Here is a 24,773-nt window from a genome sequence, read left to right as displayed (position 1 = left end):
GGGAATGTGTTGCCAAACCTGTAGATTAAAGCAGCGTTCCTATGTGGTAGGGATTGCGAAACGTTTAAGTACCTATGAACTGTTGCGCCATGCCGTTGGCAAATATATGCTGTCTTTCGGTTTTTGCTGTCGTCATTCACCTAGCCCATTGGGCAAGTTCCTGAAAACCAAAAATCTAAGGAAGCCAGATAACATCCATTTGGCATATAAATAACGCAACTATGTTGAAAACAGGCTAACAAAAATATAACTGTAGCTCAGTAATGCACCTGCTTTGCATACAGAAGGGCCCAGCTTCAATCCCACACATCTCTGGTTAAAAGGATTTCTGGCAGTAAGACGGGAAAAGAGCTTTCTGAGGTGGAGAGCTTTTGCCAATAGAATTAGACAGTACTGGGCTGGATGAATCAATGGTCTCATGGAACAAGGCAACTCCGTATATTGGCATTTTAGGCCCAGGGTGTTTAAGAACACACCTCCTTCAGAATGAGCCCAACTGTTTATTAAGGTTATTTGTGAAGGTCCTCTTACACTTGCCGTTGGTTTGCCTGGCAGTGACTTGGGATCAGGCCTTCTCTGAGCTTTGGAACACACTCCCTGCTGTAGCAACAGGCTCAGCATCTCTAGCTGCTTTTAGGGAGGCTTTAACAATGCACCTGTTCAACCAGGCTTTTCATTGAGGGTGTATTGTTTTAAATGTTTTAATTGTTGTGATTACTTCAGTTGTTTAATTGCTTTAATTATTTCAGTTAATTGTTGTTGTTTTTCTGTAAGACCACCAGTTGGTGGTATAGAAATGCAATAATACATACAAATAAAATACGTAAACTTTCTTGCAAATCTTTGGCACAGCAAAGAATCTCTACATGTAAGTAATCTCTCTTTAGAAAACTGGGAACCCTGTGTCTCGGTTGACTGTAACTTCCTAGTGTCTATTTGTGCAGTGAACTACACACTTCATGATTGTGTGATGATGACACACTGACCCATGTAGAAGTGCTGTAATTCTAAAGCAGCACTTAAGAGTAAGGTAAATGAGCCTTTTTGAGCCTTTTTGGAAGGGCGTTATAAAAATTGAATGAATGAATGAATAAAAATAAAGTGTGCCGTCAAGTCGATTTCGACTCCTGGCACCCACAGAGCCCTGTAGCCCCAAATAAAAAGGTCTTACTCCACTGCCAACAGCTACCTTACAAGCACATCCTGCAGCTCTTAGCTTGCTTTTCCCTTGCCAGATCCAAAATGTCTAGCATTTTGCAACAAGGACTTCTCCTGAAAGCCCTATGTAATTCTGTCAGTCTGAATAATTATTAAACTGGATCAGATTGGAGGTCCACAGATACACTGGCTAGTCTGTGTTCTCTGGAAAACCTTTTAAGCAGAACAAGGATGGCCATACCCAATCACAGGATGAAAAACAGCATTTGGTTCTGGGTGCAGACTGAATTTGGATCTTGAGAACCTCATGACATTTTTACAGTGCTTAGTTTTGGCTGGAACCGAGTGGCTAGGAATTGCAGGCCCAGGTGTTGTGCTCTGCATTGGAAGTGCTCCCTATGGGGAGAAGGCTTTCTTGGTGATGTCATGGACAGGTCAAAGTGCTTTTTCATGCAATCCCAAGCCTTTCCTGCCAAACCTGATGCCTTGCTGACAATGGTCTATGGGAAATCACTTCTGTTGTGATTGGTTTCAACATACCTTCTTCTTGGAACGTTTGAGGCAATTGAAGCTGTTGGAAATAATGGCGGTGCCCAGTTCCCCATCAGTCACAGTTGCCAGAAGGAATGCTTGGTGAGAATTATGGGCATTGCAGGAGTACTGAGGCTCAAGTGAGGGATGTCCCTGGAAGCCAGGGATGCTTGAGAGGTGGGGATTTATCTTGGAGCCAGGATCTTAAAGAGGTTCGATCTTGGAGGGAGGGGAATCCTTTCAACATGTGAAGGAGGCAAGATGGCAGGAATCTTGGCCACATCTTAAATACTGCCCTGAGCTGGCATCTTGATGCTGCCTTCTTAGGCTGTTTTTGGCCTGGAATTAAGGCTGAGGGCTTTACCAAGAGACAGGTCCACAGAATCAGGTTGGGTGGGTGTAGGCCAGAAAGATCAGTGTCTTTAGGGATGGGAGCACTGCAGAGCCACAACAGATCTCCTCCCTTGAAGATCTTCCCTTCCCCTCCTGAGCATTTGCTGATGTCATTCATTTCATTCTGGCATGTAGAAAAGGGGTGGGGAGGAGGGGAGGAGAAAGAGTTGTTCAAAACAGCTCTATTGTGAAATAGCCCAGCTGTAGCAGCCAAGAACTTATTTGTGTTGGAGCCGCACCAAATAGATCATGCTCAGCTGTATGGCTGCTTTGCAGTGGCTTGTTTCCCCCCAGGAGATTGGCAGAGGGGAATCGCAGAGAAGGCATGGCTTCCCCAGCAGGATGGCCAGAAGCACTGGCATGCTCTTGTCTGCTCCTAGGGCAGTGATCAGCAACCTGTGGCCCATGTGTCAAGTGGCACATGAAATGATTTGAAGTGGCACTTGCTGACTCATTGCTAGTCCAAACTGAGAAGTTGATGGGGATGGTGAGACGACTGTCTGGGAGGGAAGGGAGAGACGTAGTGGAGCTGCTGATGCTGCTGCTGCCTTGGGAGCAGGGCAAAGAGGGGGAGAAGGGTCCTGGTCCTGGGCTGCCACTCTTTCTCCTCTGCCACTGCCTCTTCTGTCTTATTTGCCTCTACTGCCAACATGCTCCAACCCCACGACGGGCGGAAGCAGTGATGACAGGAGTATCGAGTCCCTACTCTGCTCCATACGTGCAGCTCACAGATGACCAAATTATACTCTTCTCAATCTGCACTTCCAGTTGCAAATGCTTAGTCTTTAAGGAAACCTATTTTTTATATTTTTTGGAAGGGCGGTATAGAAATCAAATTATTATTATTATTATTAGTAGTAGTAGTAGTAGTAGTAATAATAATAATATTTATCCATTTGGTACATTCTTGTATTTGGTTGATTTTCTCGTATGCTTTGAGGGTCAAATTGATTTTGACCATCTTATTGATTTTATGGTATGCTTTGTACGGTCAAATTAAAACCAAACAAACATAAGGAAATACTGATTAGAATCCTCATCATCCATAAGTATATGCTGAGATGATGGAAGGCCTGATTCATGCATGCATGTTCATCATTTGATTGCTCTGCAGTGGAGACGCTGTCAGTCATCAAGTGCACAGTAAGTGTGTGAATCAACTCAGTTGAAAAACATTGCATTTGAAGTGATGTGAGCAGATAGAGAAGCTCTGTTGGTTGCATCTGCACTGGCTCATTGTGCAAGCCACTGCTGGGTACTGCAGTCATTAGTTAATCAACCTGGGCTGTGAGTAAGAGAAGGTGTGTCAAGGTTGGTCTTTGATCCCTCTTCGTGTACCTGAGTGTAGAGGTTCCCAGCCTTGGGTCCCCAGATGGTGCTGTTGGACTACAGCTCCCATCATCTTTAGTCACAATGATCTTCAGCAGCTGTGGCTGGGGATGATGGGAGTTGTAGTCTAACACCATCTGGGGACCAAGGTTGGAAACCCTTGTACTACAGGCTCCTCAACCCTTCTTTCATGCTTGGAGGTGTGAGAGGGAAGGGCCTGATGGGGAAATTGCCCAGCATCCAGAGAGCATAGTGTTCTACCATATAGATTTATGAAGCTAAGATCCTTAAGGACTGGGACATCCCTTATAAGTAGTAATGGGATCTGGGATCCCCATGTGTATCATTAGCCATTTTTGGAAGTGTGCCCTGAGCCATTTTTGGAAGGGCGGTATAGAAATTGAATGAATGAATGAAAACCTGGAGTTTTACCAGAAATCCAGATCTGCTGTCATGGAGAACCAAGTCTGAGCCTGGATTGGTAATCTAGGATCTGATCTGAGCTGGCCAATCGGGATTCCCGTGGTGTCAGGATTACCAATAAAATACTGAGTTCTCACAATACAAGAACAGAGGTACTGATTGTGGGGGGGTCAAGACCCGAGAGATGGTTTAGATCTGCCTGTTCTTGGTGGGATTACACTCCCAAGCTACGTACCTGATCTTTCAGGGGGAGTGCTCCTGGATCTAAAATTCTCTCTGGTTTCTCAGGTTGAGGCAGTGGCCAGGGATGCTTTTTATCGGCTTCGGCTGATACATCAGCAATGCCCATTTCTGGAGGTAAGTGACCTTAAAACGGTAGTGCATCTGCTGGTAACCTGCAGGCTTGACTACTGTAATGCATTCTACATGGGGCTGCCTTTGTACGTAGTTCGTAAACTACAGCTGTACAGAATGTGGCAGCCAGGTTGGTGTCTGGGACAACATGAAGGGACCATATAACACCGATTCTGCAAGAATTGCACTGGCTGCCAGTGTGTTTCCAAGCGAAATACAAAGTGCTGATCATTACCTATAATGCTCTGAATGGCCTAGGTCCAGGGTGTTTAAGAGATTGCATTCTTTGTCATGAACCTTGCTGCCTATTAAGATCATCTGGAGAAGTCCGTTCACAGTTTCCACCAGATCTTCTGGAGGCCACGCAGGGCCGGGCCTTCTCTGTGGCTGCTCAAGGGCTTTGGAATGCACTCTCAGTCAAAGTAAGAGTTTCACTATCTCTGATTGCTTTTTAAAATACCCTTAAGACACACTTGTTTTCTCAGGCTTTTAATTAAAATTAATTTTAAACTGTTTAGTTGTTTTTATCCTGTGGAATTATTTTGTTTCACTTTGTGAATTGTTTTTAATCGTTTTTATTCTGTGAAAGTATCCTAATCATTTTTTAAATGTTTATATTTATTTATTTTTATTTTTATTTAACATATTTTTATACCGCCCAAAACCTACGTCTCTGGGCGGTTTACAAAAAGTTAAAATATTAATTAAAACAGATATATAACAACAAAGAAAATAAAACATGGGTTAAAATAACAGCAGAAAGTTAAAACATTACAACAATTCAAAACCCTAGAACAATATATTTATTTATTTTAAACATATTTTTATGTATTGTAATTTTGATTATGTACACTGTTGTATATAAACATGATTAAACAAACACACTCCACAGGGGCCGTGGTGCACAGGACAAGGATCTCAGATCCCCGTTTCAACTTGTATCATCCTGATCATGAGATTGTACCCTTAGAAGCTCTGGTGGAGCAGAGATCATGAAATTCTCTGTGTTGTCCACCTCTTCTTTTTTTTTTTTTTTTTTTTTTTGCTGAGTCACTTCGAAGACTTCTTCTGCAAAGCTCCAAACTCTTGCTAAGTCATGGTTTCTGGAAAGTGCAGCATCAGGTATCTCCATACCATGAGGGAGTGTTGTGTGCTGAATCAGTTTCTGACATGTGAGGGTAAACCTCTGACCGCACACTTCCTGCTGAGGAAAACAGCTTGAGAGAGAGAGGGTGATTTGGCTTTTTTCCTTTCTTTTTCTGCAAGAAAATCAAGTTGTGTTTTAAAGTAGCCCAGAAGCCTGTATCTCTGCTGCCTCATTTGGAAACTTACATCTGCAATCTGAGAAATTCCACGCTGGGTTTGCAAAACCGTTCGTAAGTTTTGTAATGGAAGCTACAGAAGTCCATTGCCCTGTTCTTGTTTTGGTTATCCATTATTCTTCTAGACCGGGCCTGCACAACATAAGACCTGGGGGCTGGATCCATCCCGCGGGGACTTCTTTGCTTGCCCCCAGGTAGGAATATCCTGCAGCAACATCAGGAGTCATGAAGATCTCTTGGCTTGTCCTGCAGATGAGATGCATGTGGCAGTGATGGACCCATGAGTGAGCCATCCAGTTGCTGCTGCTTGAGTGATGACTGGAGTGGGTGGCGGCAGCAGGCAGAGCACACCCTAGAAAGGCAGAGGGTCACTCTTTTGGTCAGTTCCCTCTTGTCCAAGGGACTACCATCTCTGGAAACTGCCTGACAATGCCGTGCTATGCATGTTTACTCAGAAATATGTTCCACAGTGTGCCCAGTGAGGCTCACTCCCAAGTAAGTATGCTTAGAATTGCAGCCCGAAAGCAACAGCAAGTTAGGGAGAGAGAAGGGCTTGACATTTGCTGGGGGCTGGCATGCACTCCAAGCTCCCCATTGGCAGGGGCAGGGCCTATTTTCTGGCCACTCTCCTGGGTTAAAATTGTGGTTCCCTTGGCCTGGGGGTGGGGGACATCCACAAGCAGCCCAATAATCCCTTTAATTATTACATTAAAGTTAATTAATGCTAATGCACTGAAAATTGACCACGGCCCCCACACAAGAAGTTCAGGCCCATCAGGGCTTTTGAGTTGTGCAACCCTATTCTAGACTTTCCTCCCAACATTTCACCAATGAAAATGGAGTGCATTCTCACACTGTTGCTGCTGTAGTAACATCCGTGTTGAATGACCCCTCTGCCTGACACCTCAGCCCCCACACTACTGAAGGCTCTTCTCCACCGGCTATAGGTTAAACTGGATATCAGCAGTGACCAACCTGGAGCTCTCCAACTACTGCTGGACTACAGCTCCCATCATCCCCAGCTGCAGTATATGTGGCTGGGGGTGATGGGAATTGTACTCTTTAACAGCTGCCTTGTGTTGACCACCCTTGCGTTATGTGGATAGGCAGTTGTGGGTGGGTGCATGGGTGGAAGGAAAACTGCACTAGCGTTTTGCCTCCCTTTGGATGTCCTTCAGTGCGGGGTTCAAAGTGCATGCATCTATCCATCCACTCTGCTCTTCAGTATTTCAGCAGGGGTCCTGCAGAACTCTAGTGCACATCTGTGCACGCTGATCTTTACACTTTTCTTACATTGCTATCTCACCCTTCCTCCAAGGTGCTGCCTATAAGGTTCTCTTCTCCCCTCCCATCCTGCCCCACTGCTACCTGAGGGATAGAGACTGGCACAGAGACACCCAAGGTGGGAAGGGGGGAGTGTTTTACCAGAGATAAGTCCCAGGAAGCAGAGTCTGTCCCTGATGAACAAGGGCAGTTGGTGCACATGTGAGGCCAACTCTGTTTCTCATGCTTGTTGTGGGCCTAACCACCAGACTAGGCCATTGCAGCCTACCTTGTGTCCACCTCGTGACTGCTCCTGTTTTAGAGATACCAGGGTTTATTTATTTGTATTAAACATATTTATCTGTTAAATATGTTGCTGGCTGCTTCGATCTAGCAGAGAGATTGTTGGAGATGGCCTGGTTAATATCATAAATGCATCGCGGAGGGGAGGGTGCCTCCCTGTTTGAAGGAGGCAACAGTTAGACCTCTTCTTAAGAAGCCTTCCCTGGATCCCTCAGTGATGGATAGTTATAGGCCAATCTCCAATCTCCCCTGTTTGGGCAAGGTAATTGAGAGGGTGGTGGCTAACCAGCTCCAGGCAGTTTTGGAGCAAACTGATTATCTAGACCCATTTCAAACTGGCTTTAGAACGGGCTACGGAGTTGAGAAAGCCTTGGTCAGTCTGATGGATGACCTTTACCGGGGAATTGACAGAGGGAGTGTGACTCTGTTGGTCCTCTTGGATCTCTTGGCGGCGTTCAATAACATCGACCATGGTATCCTTCTGGGTCGCCTGGGGGAGTTGGGAATAGGGGGCACTGCTTTGCAGTGGTTCCGTTCCTGATCCCAGATGGTGGAGCTTGGTGACAGTCGCTCCTCAAAGCAGGAGCTGTTATATGGAGTCCCTCAGGGCTCCATTCTGTCACCAATGCTTTTCAGTATCTACATGAAACCACTGGGTGAGGTCATCAGGAGATTTGGTGCTGGGTGTTATCAATATGCTGATGACACCCACATCTACTCTCCCTTCCTTCTTCAGGGAATGGCACTCATTCTCTAAATGCCTGCCTACAGGCAGTAATGGGCTGGATGAGGGATAACAAATTGAAGCTAAATCCAAGCAAGATGGAGGTGCTCATTGTGGGGGCTCAAAATCTGAGGGGTGAGTTAGATCTTCCTGTGCTGGATGGGGTTACACTCCCCCAGAAGGAGCAGATACGCAGCTTGGGAGTACTCCTGGATCCAGGCCTCACCCTGTTTCTCAGGTGGAGGCCATGGCCAGGAGTGCTTTCTATCAGATTTGGCTGATTCGACAGCTGCACCCTTTCCTTGAAGAGGATGACCTCAAAACAGTGGTGCACCAGCTGGTAACCTCCTGGCTTGACTATTGCAATTTGCTCTATGTGGGGCTGCCTTTGTACGTAGTTCGGAAACTTCAGTTAGTTCAGAATGTGGCAGCCAGACTGGTCTCTGGGGTAACCCGGAGAGACCATATTACGCCTGTTTTGAAACAATTGTACTGGCGGCCAATATGTTTCTGGGCAAAATACAAAGTGCTGGTTATTACCTTTAAAGCACTGAACGGCTTCTGCGTGGTCCCCACCGCACATTAAGGTCATCTGAGGAGGTTTGTCTCCAGTTACCACCAGCTTGTCTGGTGGCGACTCAGAGGCGGGCCTTCTCTATAGCTGCTCTGGGGCTGTGGAATGCGCTCCCTGTGGAAATCAGTAATTTGAATTCTCTATTAGCCTTTAGGAGAGCCCTTAAAACATATTTGTTTGGCCTGGCTTTCCAGGGTTTTAAAACCGGTTTTAATATTTTAACCCGGTTTTGGGGGTTTTAATTACTGCAATTGCTTAATTCTTGTTTTAAAATGTTTTTAAATTGTTAGTTGTTGTTTTTGTTGTTGTTTTTAGCTCTTTATTGTTTTAGTGGTTTGTTTTTAATTGTAAACCACCCTGAGCCATTTTGGAAGGGCGGTATACAAATCAAATCAATCAAATAAATAAATAAGTCTAGGGATGTACATATCAGGCAGTTCAGTCAGTTTTTATTATGGTCTTTGACCAACAACACAACATCTAAAACAGTATAAAATTTTAAACATACGTATCCATATTAATAACATAACACTTATAAGGCAATATAAAAATATGATAGATAAATATGTCTCTGGGCAGTTTAGGGTTGAGGCTGAGAATATGGCAACTTTCTTCTGGACTCTCCTATGGGTGAGCGACTAGCATCCCAGGGCAAAGTCCAGCATATTAGCTACTAAGGATGTGACTTAGTGGATCAATTCCATGCAGACTAGGTACACTTGATGCACTCTAATCTCTTGGTTGTGTTAACAGTCAGGATAGTTGATGATAGAAAAAGAGCAGATTCTACCTGCCAGTCCTTCAAGTGCTTGCTTAGGGATTTATAGTTCACAAGTGAATTTTAGCCCGTTGAAAAACGGGCGCTAGTAATGCTTTCGGCCCCCGCCGCCGAACCTCCCAGCTGCCCGATCCCACCATTTGTACAGGAAAGAGGAGCTCGCCAGCAGAGCTCCTCTTTCTGCAAAGGCTCTTCTCAAACTGGCGCTTTGATCGGAAAGGACGCCCTTTCCGCTCAAAGCGCCAGTTTGAGAAGAGCCTTTGCAGAAAGAGGAGCTCTGCTAGCGAGCTCCTCTTTCCTGTACAAATGGTGGGATCGGGCAGCTGGGAGGGCGGTTCGGCGGTGGCATTTTTCAGGGCCAATTTGGCCCTTAGTAATTTGGCGGGGGGACGGGAATGGTGGGATCGGGCCCCAAGGTTCCCCCCCCCGCCCGGCTTTACTGGCGGCGCCAGGCCTCGGCGGCGGCTCCGCCGCCACCTCGGCCAGCTTCCCCGCCGCCTCTTCCCCCGGCGCCTCTCTCCTTTATTTGCGGCGGCCGCTTCTGGCCCTGCCGCCTCCTCACCCGCACTCCCGCCGCCAGTTGCCCCGTCGCGGCCACCGCCACCTCTGGCCGTGGCCACGGCTGCGCCGCCGCCTCTCCCGCACTCTCCTCCTGGCGTAGGCGGCGGCCACTTCTCCTTCGCCCGGCCCCAACATGGCCGCCGGGTCCTGCCGTTCGTGCCTCCCTTGCCCTGTTCTGGGCATGCCCAGAACAGGCCAGGCACGAACGCACGCTTGGTGTCCGTCCACGGACGGACACCAAGCGTTTTATTAGAGAGGATTATTTCCACTGGACTCTCTCAGAACCTTGCCCCATTTGTTTCTTGGGGTAGGCAAATTAAGGTGATCAGCATCCTATATTTGATCCTACTCCCATTTGTTGTGGATCTTTAAGTCATTTCCTTTGAATGTAGAATCTTGGCCTGGTTCAGAGATCACAGCCAAAGCATGGTTTGGCCATTGACAACATTCTGCAGGCTTGTGTTGCCCTCCCCTTGCTGATTTCTTTTTACCTTCTGGTTTGTGGTAACCTTCATTTGCTGCATTATTCAGACTAGAAAATGATGACTGTGTCTAACCATAGTTTGCTTCCAAACCAGAATGGGAAATCATGTACACATGTAGGATAGTAGGGCTGTTCTCACAACTGGGAATAGGGTAGGAGATGCCTCCGACTCTGGTTGTGGAGCTGTGCATGCTCCCAATTGGCCATCATGATAATTCTACAAGTAAGGAAGGAGGAGGGGAAAACACTTGTCTGTGATCTGGATATGGAGGCGGGAGATGCAGGGGAAGTGCTTTCCCCTCCACTGGAGCTGGGTACACATTCTGGACTTGTCGCTGCTGCCCACCTCCATACTCAACTCACAGGTGATCATTTCCCCCTCCTCCTACCTTACATATAGGATTCTCAGGATGTCCAATCAGAAGCACGCATGGCTTCTGGATTAGCATTGGAGACTTCTGCCTTGTTCCTGGTTGTGAGAACAGCCCTAGTGTATAAGGGGGTGGTATAATTTTGTAAAGTAGCAGTGTTGGGTTTTATTTTTTGTTTCCTAGTAAAATCAGCCCCTTCTGAGCAGATGCTCTACAGTTATTCCTATGCAGTCTGCTTGTGATCAAATCAAAGTCTTCAGCCTTTTGTAGTTGTCTGCTTTTGCTTCAAAGCCTAGCTATACACGTTGACTGCATAAGAGAGTCCTGTCCTGATGCTTTCTTTGTATGAGAGAGAGTGAGAGCTGATTTGGAAGAGGAGAATCTGGAGCAGAGAAGCAGTGGGGGGCTCAATTCTGTCCCTGCTCACAGCTTCTGTGTTGCAAATCCACCCACCCCATATTCTGCTCTCTCCATGTGGGGGTTCAAAATGCAGGGTATTGAGAATGAAGCCCTCTCCTCCCTACTGCTCCAGTGCTGCAAACTCTCCTCTCCCCACCACCATTCCTAAGCAGAGTCCCTCTTGCATGCAACTTGTATAGTTTGCCCCTTGACACCATCCTGAAATTGCTGCAGATCTGCCCACTCTTTCCTCTCTGCATCTTGGCTGCCCCCTCATTATTGCCTGCCACGACCTTTTTCGCCACACGAGGGCATTCATTACATCATTGCCTCTCTCTGGCTGGGGAGACTCTGAAGGTTTGTAGGTGGATTGCTTGATGTTGGAGAACAAAAAAGTGGTTTAGAATTTGCATGGCACAGGGAGTTCTTCACATAGCAGGCTTTACTGCCAGCTCAAAGTTGTCCCAAAAAAATGATGCAAAAAGTGGATTTTTTTACCCTGGATATAAATCTGGCTACATTCTGACCCGCAGTGAAAAACCAGAGTTGTGTGTGAAGTACTCCCCGATAGCTCACAGGGACTTCAGGGTAAATCTGCCTGATATGTAAACACTCACCCTCCATTCTGGAGGGGATGCTAGGTAAAGCCCTGTGTGAAAAATGCCCAGGCAACCACAGTCTTGGCTTGGTAATAGAGACCAACCAAAAAATTGTGGATTGCTGGTTAAAATGCCATGCAAACAGCATTAAAACAGAACTAGAACTAATTTTAAAAGAGAAGCCAGGAAAGACTACAGTGGATTCTATATTTTAGAGTTCCTCATGCTAGGTGACCTTGATGATCTCTGTGATTAAGGTAACTTGGAAGAGGCGGGTTGTAAAGATATGAAACTGCCTTGGAATGAGTCAGACCGTAGGTCCATCTAATCCAGTATTCTCTGCTCTGGCTGGCAGCAGCTCTCTAGGGTTACAGGACAGGGTCTTCTTCATCACTTGCGACCTGATCCTTTTAACCAGGGATGCCAGGAATTGAGAATAGGACCTTTTGCATGCAAACAGAGAACACCATCTCATTGTCCATGGCCGTCTCCGGTCCTCTGTGCCCAAGAGAGTGTGGCATCACTGTTGTAGGTCCTTTGCTGGCAAATGCCCAGTCTTCCCACCCTCTGACAGTGACCCTAAAAGCTTAGGCTTGAGAGTTGTGTTATTATTATTTTTTAAGCAGGCAGGTCTTCACTGACAGGCCTCTTTAGGCAGACTATTGCACAGGAGGAGTGCCACCACTAAGAATGCCTTGTGCCATGCACTGATGGACTAGGCTTTGATAGTGTGACTGTGAAACACCGTGAAGGACATAAAGCAAGGTTTCCACCCTGGGCGTAAGGCACCAGGAGAGATGTATGTAGACCAGGGGTTCTGCAGGTTGGGTCCCCAAATGCCGTTGGATGGGGATTGTGGCTGGGGATGATGGGAGTTTTAGTCCAGTGACATCTCTGGGGTCCAAAGTTTGAGACTCCCTGACGCAGTCCTTTAGGGAAGCTGGACCCAGTCTGCATAAGCCTTAAAGCCAAGAAGCAGCACCTTCAATTGGACTTGGGAATAAGCTGGCAGCCAGCGCAACTGTGCCAAGACAGCCATGTATGGGAGGGGTGGTGCTCCTTTTTAAGGCAATGCTTTGCATGTCTGAGATCATAGGAACATAGGAAGCTGCCATATACTGAGTCAGACCATTGGTCTATCTAGCTCAGTATTGTCTACACAGACTGGCAGCAGCTTCTCCAAGGTTGCAGGCAGGAATCTCTCTCAGACAGTAAATCTCTTCTGGAAAAGTTTGTATGGTTATGTGCAAAAAGACAAGTGTATCTCTTCTAAACAGCAATGGGACAAATTATGGAAATGGACGTTGGACGTACTGCCCCCCCCCCCCCGATTACCTGTTGTGCCTTGTAATCCCCCATCCCCGAGTTACAGTACTGCCTGCATATACTTTATAACCCTGTGAGTCTCCAAAACCTTGTGTGTAAATCTTTGTAGATATATAATGTACAAACAACTACTTTGTATATAATTGTGCTTTGGCAACGTACTGTATGCTTTGATAGTTTGTTGGTTCAATAAAATATCTTGTCCTATTAAAAAAAAAAATCTTGTCCTATCTTGGAGATGCTGCCAGGGAGGGAACTTGAAACCTTCTGCTCTTCCCAGAGCGTCTCCATCCCCTGAGGGGAATATCTTGCAGTGCTCACACGTCAAGTCTCCCATTCAGATGCAACCAGGGCAGACCCTGCTTAGCTAAGGGGACAAGTCATGCTTGCTACCACCAGACCAGCTCTCCTCTCAGTTTCAATCCCCAGCAACTCCTATCAAAAAGATCTCTTTATAAAGCAACATTATAAAAGAGAGAGAAAGCCTATGTATATGGTCTTTTTGGCCGGTCTTTGTTGGCAACTAAGTGGTAGTGTGAGAATAGTACAGGATGCAGAGCTGATGACCTTTAAGGCAGCAGCAGAACACTGTGTGTGCGCTCTCTCTCTCTCTCTCTCTCTCTCTCTCGCCTAAACATTGAGGTAGATGTTAACATTGGAACTCCTCTCTCAGAGAGGCCTGTATGATTGGCTCTTCCCTGTTTGTTGAATGAAAAATTATTATTTCAGGAAGGCTTTTGGCTTGTTGCCAGGGTGTTTTTAAGGTGCTGCCTGATTTTTCTGTGCGAGAAATATCTTGCATCATGTGCATTATAGTGTAATTATTACTATTCATTGTAAACTGCCACTGAAGCCTGAGTGAGTGGGATTGTTCTTTTTATAAACAAGTAAACCAATATGATACAGAGATTTATAAGTATTTATTTTATTAGCACAGAGTACAGGAGGTCCTCGACTTATAAGCGGGTTGCATTTCTAAAGTTCACTTGTAAGGCGGAAGTTCGTAACTCAGAACGCAAGTAGTTCCAAGATCAACGACTTGTTTTTATGTGCAAGTTGACATTTGTAAGTTGGGGGCTTCCATAAAAGTAGTATGTTGTGGAGCTTTGTTTGTATGGATGGATGTTTGTAACTTGGAGGAATGCCTGCATATGCAAACTGAATGTGGGCATAGCATGCGACACTGGTGTTGCAACAAAGGGGCCTAATTCTCATTTGTGCCTGGGCTACACAGATATAGATGGCACATGGGAACCCATGTGAAGGAATGCTTCTCTATAGTACAAAACAATCCTCTGCATGCAGAAAATGCCCATGCTCTATAACACCAACTCTCCAGAACATCTGCAGGGCTCTGGGTTTTGCAAAGCCTGCAGCAGTGACAAAGTCCAAACATGAGGGGCAGCCACTGAGAACTCTTCTCTATAAATCAGTTTGGAGATGGGACTGCAGCTCAGTGGTAGAGCTTTGCATGACAAAGGTCTCAGGTTCAATCCATGGCATCTCCAGATAGCGCAGGCTGAAATCTTGGAAAAGCCACTCAAGAGACAATACTGAGCTAGATGGACCAATGCTCTGACTCGGTATAGGGCAGTTTCCTAATGAGCATTCAAGGTTCCACCACTCTGGACATGCTAGTTTTCTGTGGGCAAGGAATACTACTGAATGATGAGGAGCATTCTTCCCCCATCTGCAGTTTGATGTGTTGCATTGTAGATATGGGTTTCCCCACCTTCGTGAGAATTAGGCCTATGCCTTCTGCAGTGAAGTGCATTGGATCCTAAGAGACGTGCCATCAGGGACTCCCCGATGCCACATTTGCCGGTCGGGAAGAGAGTGTGTTGATTTATCAGGGGAGTACCTGACAAGCTGACGTCAAGGAGGGCAAGATGTCTGGGGTGGGGAAGGTTGAGACTGTTGTCAACGCAACAGGGACACCTTGCTCTCCTGTCAGGAAACTCAGAGTCCGAGGAATATGGCCAGGGGTCCTGCCAATCCTGTAGACACCCGTTCATAAGCCAACCAGGTACCAGCAGGGAGGATCAGTGCCAGAGCTCCCCAGTAGCCCAGAGAGAGTTGGGAATAGTGGAGGAAAGAGGAAGACATGGGATGGATTAACCCCTTCCCTCTCACAACTGAGGCTACATCTGGGGGTGACCTTGGGGAATGTCGGGCTAGCTGTTCTCCACACTTACCTTTTGAGAGCCTGAAGCCTAAGCAAGGTTGCTGATCAGCTCTGGAGCTGTCTTTCCCTGGCCTGACTCTTTCTCTTTGCTCAAACAGGAGTGCTGGCCCTCTGGGCTCTAATCACGCATGTGATGTACGTGCAGGATTACTGGAGGACCTGGCTGAAAGGGCTGAAGTTCTTCCTCGGTGTTGGCCTCCTCTTTTGTGTACTTGCTGTGGCGGCATTCTGCACGTTCCTGGCCCTGGCCATCATGCAGCACCAATGTAAGTATTGCTTTGTGTGTTGGCTGACTGTCATCAGGCTCTGTAATAGCAAGGCCCGAGGAGGTTTCAGTGCAGGTGTGTTGGTTCTGCCACTCTATACCCTGGCAACCAAATCCATCTTCCCTTTTCCTTGATCCGCTGACACCATTTATCCACTACGAACCTTCACTATAACAATATTTCTCTCTTCAAGAGCCAACATTCACTGCCAGTGGCAGGTGATAAATGCTGTAGGCATGAGAGTCACAAGAACAGAGTCCATCCAGTTAGATAGTAAACAAAATTTATTGCAGGAAGCCCTTGGGTATGTGGGGGTAACCTTCCATAAAAGTACAGCAAAAGTTAACTGTGAAACTTAAACTTAAGTTTAAAAATGGGATTAGGTTCCTTGGGGTTCTTGAGAAGCAGGTTGGGCTACTAATCAGCAGGGCTGGGGATTGAAAAGTAGGAGGGGTTTAACTTTTATAACCCCCCATCTGTGCGAATGAGCAGCCTGCACTGCTGCTCAGCTGAGCAGGGGTTGGGGATCTGAATATCCAGCCCCTTCTGAGCTGAGAAGCAATGCGGGCTGCTCATCTTCAGTATACAAATTTAGTTATCGGGGGTAGTTTTGGTCATTTGTGGGGGTGGGGGGTTTTTAAAAGTTGAAAGGATTTTCACTTTAGCTTTTAAATCCCAACTGGAAAACCCCACAAAAGATCCAAACTACCCGATGATAACTAAACTTGTATACAAGGAAGTTGCCTATGAAAGTTCAAAACCGTGGAAGCTTAATGCCTTGGGATTTTCTTAATGAAAGGCGGGGTATAAATTTAACAATAAATAAACCCCGCAACATTCAAGGGCCTCCTGTGTTTTTACAAAGGCGATCCTTTTAACTTGGTATAGAAATTAAAAGATTACTGTTTACAGTATTTCTTCAACCTCTAATAATCCTGGACTTTGGCGGCTATGGCTTTAGCGATAAAAGTGGCTGAATTTGAACCTGGAAACTGTTCTGAAGGTGGAGATAAGACTTCACACTTTTTCTACCCACCAGCTCCTTTCCTTAACTCCAGCCCACCATTCCTCCATACCCTTTAGATTTTAACCAGCTGTTTTCCTGGCCTGTCCTTCCGCATCTAGTTTTCAGCCCGTCAGTTGCTGCTTCCCTCACCGTCAGTTACCTCTCAACTGACCTCTCTCCTCCAGGTTCTGGAACCCATGGAATTCTTTCCACCAATCAAATCTAGCCACACCCCCTGGAGACCATAATTGGGGTCCAAGCACCTGGCAAAAGTCGCCATGCTCACCTTCCCTCTAACCAGGGCTGCACAACTTCAATCCTCCTGCAGATATTAGCCTACAATTCCCATAATCCCTGACTATTGGCCACGGCTGTTGGAGATTTTGGGAGCTGTAGTGCAAAAACAGAGTTGTGTAGCCCTACTCTAAACCAAAAAGCACCCTGAAATATCAGCTGCCAATAATAATGATGATGATGATAATAATAATAATAATAATAATAATAATAATAATAATAATAATAATTCTGCGACGATATCTATAACAACAGCAACAACATTGACAATAAAATTCAGCCATCCTAGGTCCTTGGGAAGGACTCGATGTCTGGATAAAACAAACCAGTCAATAACACCTGTCTGACTGTGTAAATAAATAATAATAATAAATAGAAGAAGAAAAAGAAATAGAAAAAAACCACAAAATACAAAGATCTACAAATGGAAATTGAAAGGCTGTGGCAGAAAAAGACCAAAATAATCCCAGTGGTAAATGGCACCCTAGGTGCAATTCCAAAAGACCTTGAAGAGCACCTCAACACCATAGGGGCCACAGAAATCACCATCAGCCAATTACAAAAAGCAACATTACTGGGAACAGCTTATATTCTGCGACAATATCTATAATAACAACAGCAACAACACTGATAATAAAATTCAGCCATCCCAGATCCTTGGGAAGGACTCGATGTCTGGATAAAACAAACCAGTCAATAATACCTGCCTGACTGTGTAAACAAGAAATAATAATTATAATTATAATAATCAACAACAACTGTGGGCCAGTTCTTCATACAGTCAAAAAAGTTCAGAATTCTACACCAAGAAAACCTAAATTCTGCTACCCTTTGCTTAGTGGCAGAGCATATGTTTTTTAGACAGATGCCCTTGGGTTAGATCTCTGGTACCCATTTAAGAAGAATTAGGGCAACAGGGCTGAGAAAGACCTTTGCCAAAAGGCTTAGAGAACCACTGCCAACCAGAGGACACACTAGGCTGGATGGACCAACTCAGTAAGGTCATTCTCATGACCATAACAGGGGCGGGTGAGCGGGGGGAAGCAGGGTTGAACCTACCTTCCGTGCAGACCCTCCTTTTTGGCATGCAACCGTGCACCCACATGATCCACACTGCTCCAAGCAGAAAGTGAGGAAGATTGAAGGATCCCCCTCAAGTTGGGTGCTCTAGGCACGCAGCTCTGTGTACACTCGGGCTGCCCGCAGCCCAAGCATTTGCACGCTCGCACCCTTTAACCCAGGTAAAATCCCGTGTTAAAAACTCGGGCTGCAAGGGAGGCAACACCGGGATCAGCCTCAATCCTACTGCTTCACCTGAGGTAGGACTGCCGAAGCCTGGATAGGGGTCAGGCAGCTTCCTGTCTTTTAAAGTAATGGGATATGGAATTCTGTGCTAAATATGGATTAAAGCACTTCTGGAGCATAACAACAGAAGATGTGCCTCTGGTGTACTGAGGCTTTTTCAAGATTGAGTTTTTGCATGCGGGGTGGTGGTGGTAGTTAAGTGGTAAAGGTCTACCACTTCTCTGGGTTAAGGGATAGAAGGAGCTAGCCTCTAGAGGAGACTACAAAACAGAGCCTTCTGGAAATCCCCAAATGCTTTGGGCCCTGCAAGCTTCAGAGAACAGCTTCTCCCTTGTGCTGCATTGCAAGGTCAGCCAAGAGCATCCTCTGGAGTGAATATGTGCCAGGCCTGTAGGCTAAGGAGACACACTGGAGAACTCTGAGCAATTGATCTACAGTTGTGGCCTGGAAATTCTTACAGACTGAAACCAGAATATTTTCTACAATGAGGGCTTTAAGATTTTCTTCTTTAGATCGGTTTTTAATGGTTAAGAGTTAACAGAGGTAGTGTGTGATACTTTTAAAATAGAATTTAATAATAACATGTATTTTCACAGGACAAATTCATAGAGTGTAGGTGTCGGTGGTTGTTAACCAGAAATGGGGTATGTGTGATGGGGGAAGAAGCACACCTGGACCTCTAAATAAAGTTTAGAACATAGGAAACTGCCATATACTGAGTCAGACCATTGGTCTATCTAGCTCAGTATTGGCTTCACAGACTGGCCGCAGCTTCTCCAAGGTTTCAGGCAGGAATCTCTCTCAGCCCTATCTTGGAGAAGCCAGGGAGGGAACTTGAAACCTTCTGCTCTTCCCAGAGCGGCTCCATCCCTTAAGGAGAATATCTTGCAGTGCTCACACAAGTCTCCCATTCAGATGCAACCAGGGCAGACCCTGCTTAGCTATGGGGACAAGTCATGCTTGCTACCACAAGACCAGCTCTCTAGGAGTGTGCACAGACCGATTCGGAGGCCATTCTACTGGCCTCCGAAACGGTCCGGACATGGGGTGGTTTTGGTTCGGGAGGGTTTGTGTCGGGGGTTCCATTAAGGGCGGGGGGGGCTTTACTTACCCCTCCCGCCCTTTCGAGTTTTTGCACCGTAAGTACCATAAAAAATGCGGGCTGCAGGATCCCTCTCCGCCCGCTTCTATTCTCTTTGATGGCTCCGCGCTCGGGCGGGCGGCAGCTGCCGCCACTGAAGCCCCCTCGAGAAGCCCCCTCGAAGCTCTTTCGGTACCTTAAATCTCGCCCGGACCGAGTCTGACCACACTCGGGCGGGCGGCAGCGAGATGTCCTTCCGCCCGCCCGCTCCCTTCCCTGCCGTCTGCAAAGTGCAGGAAGCCTTCTGCGCGCGTGCGCAGAAGGCTTCCTGCACTCAGCCTTCTGCGCATGCGCGCAGAAGGCTTCCTGCACTTTGCAGACGGCAGGGAAGGGAGCAGGCGGGCGGAAGGACATCTCGCTGCCGCCCGCCCGAGTGTGGTCAGACTCGGTCCGGGCGAGATTTAAGGTACCGAAAGAGCTTCGAGGGGGCTTCTCGAGGGGGCTTCAGTGGTGGCAGCTGCCGCCCGCCCGAGCGCGGAGCCATCAAAGAGAATAGAAGCGGGCAGAGAGGGATCCTGCAGCCCGCATTTTTTATGGTACTTACGGCGCAAAAACTCGAAAGGGAGGGAGGGGTAAGTAAAGCCCCCCCCCGCCCTTAATGGAACCCCCCACCCCAGTGCCGGACCGCAACTCCGCGGTTCCGTGCACACCCCTACAGCTCTCCTCTCCATTTGATCTATTGTTCATATAGGCCACGTATTACTGAATTGGTGTTACTCTTTTCATCCAGTGGGCCAATAGCCTTGAGTCAGGGGCAGGCAAAAGGTAGACCGTGATCTACTCACTGATCTCTGAACGATCTGCAGTAGATCAAGGTTCTCTGGTTCCCAACTGTTTAGCAAGTAAAATTGCCTCCTTTTTTAAAAAAATGGAAAAATTTATCTGCTGTGGCAGGCCTTGTGCTAGTCTTTCAGTTTTGGTGTCCCTCAAGTGTAAAATAGGTGTTTGCATCAGTTGCCTTTGACTGTCTCTGCAGCTCTACTGGCCACTTCTGGTGTTAAAATCTCCCTGGTCTCTGGTGACTCACATGTAGAACTGTATTTGCAGCCCAGTGAGTGGCTCCTGGGGTGCTCTAGTTAATTGGCTCCGCCCCTGAACCAGCATTTTGCATCTGGTTCATCCATCAAGCCGCTTTTTAAAAAAATTGCTGGCTCTGTTTTAACTTCCTAGTTAAAAAAATAAATAAATCATGCAAGTTGACGTCTGCCCACCCTTGTCTTAAGTAATGTGCAGTAAAGTTTATACTCTTCTGCTAAAGTGACACATTGTGCTTGTTCCCTCTGCCAGCCTTCAAAGACCCAAAGAGCTACTACTTGTCGTGCGTCTGGAGCTTCATCTCCTTCAAGTGGGCCTTCCTGCTCAGCTTATACTCCCATCGGTACAGAAACGAGTTTGCGGACATCAGCATTCTCAGTGACTTCTAAGACCCAGACTTCAGTCTGCTAATGCTAAGGAAAGGGTGTGTGTGTGTGGCGGAAGACTTCTGGACATTGAAGCCGGCTCTCAGAACAACTGGCTGGCAAGAAGGAAGCCTGCAAGGGGGAGATGGAGGGAACCCATTTCCACCTCAGCATTATCTCCACTGGGTTCAGTAGGGGCTCTTCCTAATGGCTTCTTTCCGGTTGCTTGCTGTTTGGCTGTCAGTCTTGTCTTTTCGTTACCTTTCACAAGAGTGTGTGTCCTATTCTGTTCTGAGAAATGACTCAGAGTTCAGGCTCCTCGGAGCTTGAACACCAGGGATCTGGTCCAAGTCCTCCTAGGCCTGATGGTATGGTTCCCACCCCAACCACACCCATTTTTGGAGCCATGGGTTAGACTTCCAAAAGGCTCAAGAAAGTGGTATATGCACCCTAGGGAATCCTTGATAGCCTTTTCCTTTAGACAGCAGCCATTTTTGTTGCTTGTGAGGTGCTCAGTAAAGGCCCAAGGATGTGAAAGGAGGGTCAATTTGTACTACTTTCATACAGAGGTATTTTCATAGAGCAAGGCATGAATCCATTTTAAGAGAAGACTATTTTGGACGACATTCTTCACCCCAGTTTGTTTTCATTGTTCACAGCTTTAGGGAGCAGGAACCTGTGGGTGTTGATGCACCCAATTTGCCCCTCCCTCAGCCCCGCTTATTCTCTTGGCACTTTTAAGTGGTCGGGTTTTGATAGTTTTAAGTGAGATTTAAGTGATGTTATATAGCTGTGCTGCTGCTGTCCCTGTGGAACATGAAAGAGACTTGAAATGCTTTTCAGAGTTTGTGTGTGTTCAAGGTCCAATTGCAAACATCTCTTCTTCCTATCCAGAGACTTTGTGGTTGTGTCTAAAACTGTGTTACATTCTAACATGAGGATAGCGGAACAAGCTCAACAAAGCCAGTTCCCGAGCCAGGGAGCTCATTGTATGTCTGCATCTGGCCACATAGATGTTTGGACTGGCGTGTACAATTGTCACATAGGGGGGAAAGTCACGTCAGAATTGTTGCTTGGAACTTTGGTCAGCCGCTGGGGACGGCATTAAACGGCACCACAGCTGAATTCTAGCATTTTGCAATGTGCTGTAAGTAAACCAGTTAGCTGTTTCCGTGGTGTGTCTCTTAAAAGCTTTTTTATTTAATTGGAGAAAAATTTAAATGTCAAGATTGGTCGGGAGCAACCAAAGGCAGGTGTGATGCCAAAAGAAGGAATGGGTGCTTGGAATCTGTGTGTGTCATTTGGGTCTCAGTCTCTGTGTCCTGTAAAAGATTTGCCACTGCAGCCTCACCCCAAAAAGGTTCAGTAGTACTGCTATATGTTCTGTGGTCTCCTTCCCCTGCTGCTCTTCCTTGTATGTCTAAAGCGGATTGGGTCTTTCTTGTATGTCTAAAGTGGATTGGGCACACAATGCCCTCCCAGCTCAAGTTTGTGATAAACATTGCTTTCTGTCCTAGCGTAAGAGTGGCTAGCATCTCCTTGGATCACAGAGTCTCGTTCAGAGGAGAGCCCCTACTCAGAGGCTAGCGCTAATGAATACATTGCCAGGATTTCCTGCTGGAACTCTAAAGATGAAAGCTTAACTAATGGGATCTTCCCATATCCCACCTTATTATGTGGACTTAAACACATGATTCCTCCTCCACAGTGTCTCAGACTATTAACTTCTGTCCTTTGTGGTTGACCATGCTTATTTCTAAGTTGGCTGGGAGCAACATAATGGGAATCCTTTGGCCCCTGTGTGGACACAGAGGTTATTTACCTTGGACTTATCATGGTTCCAAAGTAGGGCTCATGAAAGCATGTCAAGCTATCCCCAGGAAACAAGGCTGGAGGCTTGAAAAGTGGGCAGAGGCAGTGGTTGGATCTAGCCACTGTTCTTCTAGCTCATGCTTCCTGTGCCTTTAATATCCACATGTCAAAGATGAGTCATCGGGCACAATTGTCAGAGTACCACTGTGTCTAGGGGACCCACATTTTTTGAACTTCTCCCCTAAAAGCAGGGAGCTCCAGGGTGCCTGATGTGTGGAAATCTAGGGGAGGGTCTTTCAGCCTAACTGTAGGCAAAGTCAAAGGGCAAATCTGATTGGCTCATGGTCTGTTTCAGGGGTTTCCAAACCTTGGGTCTCCAGATGTTGTTGGACTACAACTTCCATCAGCAGAAAGCCATTGTGGTAGGGAGGATTGGAGCTGTTCAAATGTGGGACCCAAGACTGGGAACCCTGGTCTGTATGATGGAATAAGAGGAGAAGATCCAAGCAAACTAAAGTGTGATTGGCCATTGTGACTTATGTGTGTGTATATATGTAGATGTGTGTGTGCGGGGGTGGAGGGGGATAGGAGTACCCCACCACGAAAGATAGGGAAAGCTAGAATCCAGCCATTCAGCACATTTTCCTAACTCCTTGGAAGCCTCCACGTTCAGCTCAGCAGAGGACTGGGCTCTTTGACGTCACACAGCCACACCAGTGGTCTTGCACTATATCCATATGCTGTTTTTCATCCCTCTTGTTTCATCCCTGTTTAACTCTGCCACCATGTCTTGCCCTTCCCTCTTCATGCACAATATTTGGGGTTGATGCACAAAGGACTCGCCAGGAGAAGGCTGCTCACATACCACTTTTCTTACAAATAAAGGAAAAAGACAAAGTGTGTGACTGGGTATTTCTTGCAGAGGGGAGCTGGGTGCTTGGTGGGCAGCTCTACAGACAGTGAAGAGGCTCGGCTCTGAATGGTGGAGCAATGCCGATTGGATGCACTGGTCCAAGTATGGACAAGAAAGGCTGGCCCTGTCTTTGGTAAAGTGGTACCGCCCTGGGGGCAGCAGATTTGGACATCATTAAAGGGGGGCAATGCTTTCCCCACTTAATGTAGTATTCTGTGCTGTGGGTGGCATCTGGATTTCAATTCATATCATTTCTTGGCCTTGTCCCTGTGCACAACTAAGGGCTGCTATGTAGCATTTGTGCCCATAGGTGTTTGCTTTTTGCTGTGACCCTGTGCATGCTCTTCATGGAGATTAAGCATATATATTTTACTAGACCGCTTTCATCTAAAGTGTGGGGGGAGGAAGGGGACAGTGTCTCCCTATTGTTAATTTTAAAAAAGTGAGAATTCTGTTGGTTCTCTTACCACCTTGTCAAGTTACACCCTTAGTAAGCCAGCTGTGATTGTTCTGCCAGAAGGGAAACTTGTTACCACCCATCGTCTGCTATGTGGAAATCTAGAGAAGCACTACTTTACAGTTGTAAAAGTGTTCCCTGCCACTTCAGTGTGTGGCCACTTTCATATGACAAGATATTGTGGATTGTTCAAAGCTCTTGTGAAGTTCAAAGCATGATCTAACTCCCTGTACACACACTGCTGCAGGCTACCACCCTACTTCTGAGTGCTATCTTGACCTATGTACACATGCTGCACAGGGACCACATGGGATTTTCACAGTGCCGCCAGCTGGCTGAGAAGAAGCCATTCCAGCCACTGCAATGGTAATGAAAAAGGCTGGGTTCTTCTCAGAATGCCACAGCTGGCCAGCAGGTGGCACTGTGAAGATCCTACAAGGTTCCAGCTCGACGTGTGTACAGAGGGTAAGATTGCACTCGACAGTAGTGTGAAAGCATTGAATATCCTGCACTTTATTGCTGTATGGATGTTAAGAGTGATCATTTTGTCACAAGTACACTGGGGTAAAGTTACTATTTGCTCCGGTTGCTCTTTAGATCCTGATGCACTTCTGTGCATAGTGGGCTTTGTGTTTGTATAGCAGACCCTTGATTTCATGAAATAAATGCAGCTTTGAGCTGCCACTAGGCTTGTGAGCTGCTGTAGCATAGTTCCTAATTGACTGAGCTGCCAGTGGAGGCTTCTCTGGTTTGAATCTTACCTTTGCCTGGATGCACCAGGTAGCTGTAGGCAAGTCACTCCCTTCCAGCCTCCCCATCTGCAATATGAGGATAATGACCTTAGAGCAGGTCCCTCCAGCTGTTAGACTACAACTCCCATCATCCCCAGTTACAGGGGCCAATAGTCGGATGGTGGGGACTGTAGTTCAACAACAGCTGGAGGTCTGAAGTTGTGCAGCCCTGATATAATTTTTTATTATTTTTTTATTTGATTTGATTTCTATACCACCCTTCCAAAAATGGCTCAGGGCGGTTTACACAGAGAAATAACAAACAAATAAGATGGAACCCTCTCCCCAAAGGGCTCACATTCTAAAAAGAA

General features: G+C 46.6%; 1 protein-coding gene across 1 annotated transcript in view; it reads left to right on the top strand.

The window, feature by feature from the left end:
* SLC48A1 (solute carrier family 48 member 1) overlaps positions 1-24,367 on the top strand; it is a 33,701-nt gene extending 9,334 nt beyond the window's left edge. The window contains exons 2-3 of the mRNA XM_053301210.1: positions 15,176-15,343; positions 20,377-24,367. Of these exons, the coding sequence (XP_053157185.1) occupies positions 15,176-15,343; positions 20,377-20,513 (305 nt within the window). The 3' untranslated portion in view covers positions 20,514-24,367. The remainder of the gene's footprint in view (positions 1-15,175; positions 15,344-20,376) is intronic.
* Positions 24,368-24,773: the final 406 nt, after the last annotated feature.

This window comes from Hemicordylus capensis, chromosome 2 (assembly GCF_027244095.1).
Source record: "Hemicordylus capensis ecotype Gifberg chromosome 2, rHemCap1.1.pri, whole genome shotgun sequence".
NCBI lineage: Eukaryota > Metazoa > Chordata > Lepidosauria > Squamata > Cordylidae > Hemicordylus > Hemicordylus capensis.
This window is presented reverse-complemented; position numbering and strand designations above follow the sequence as displayed.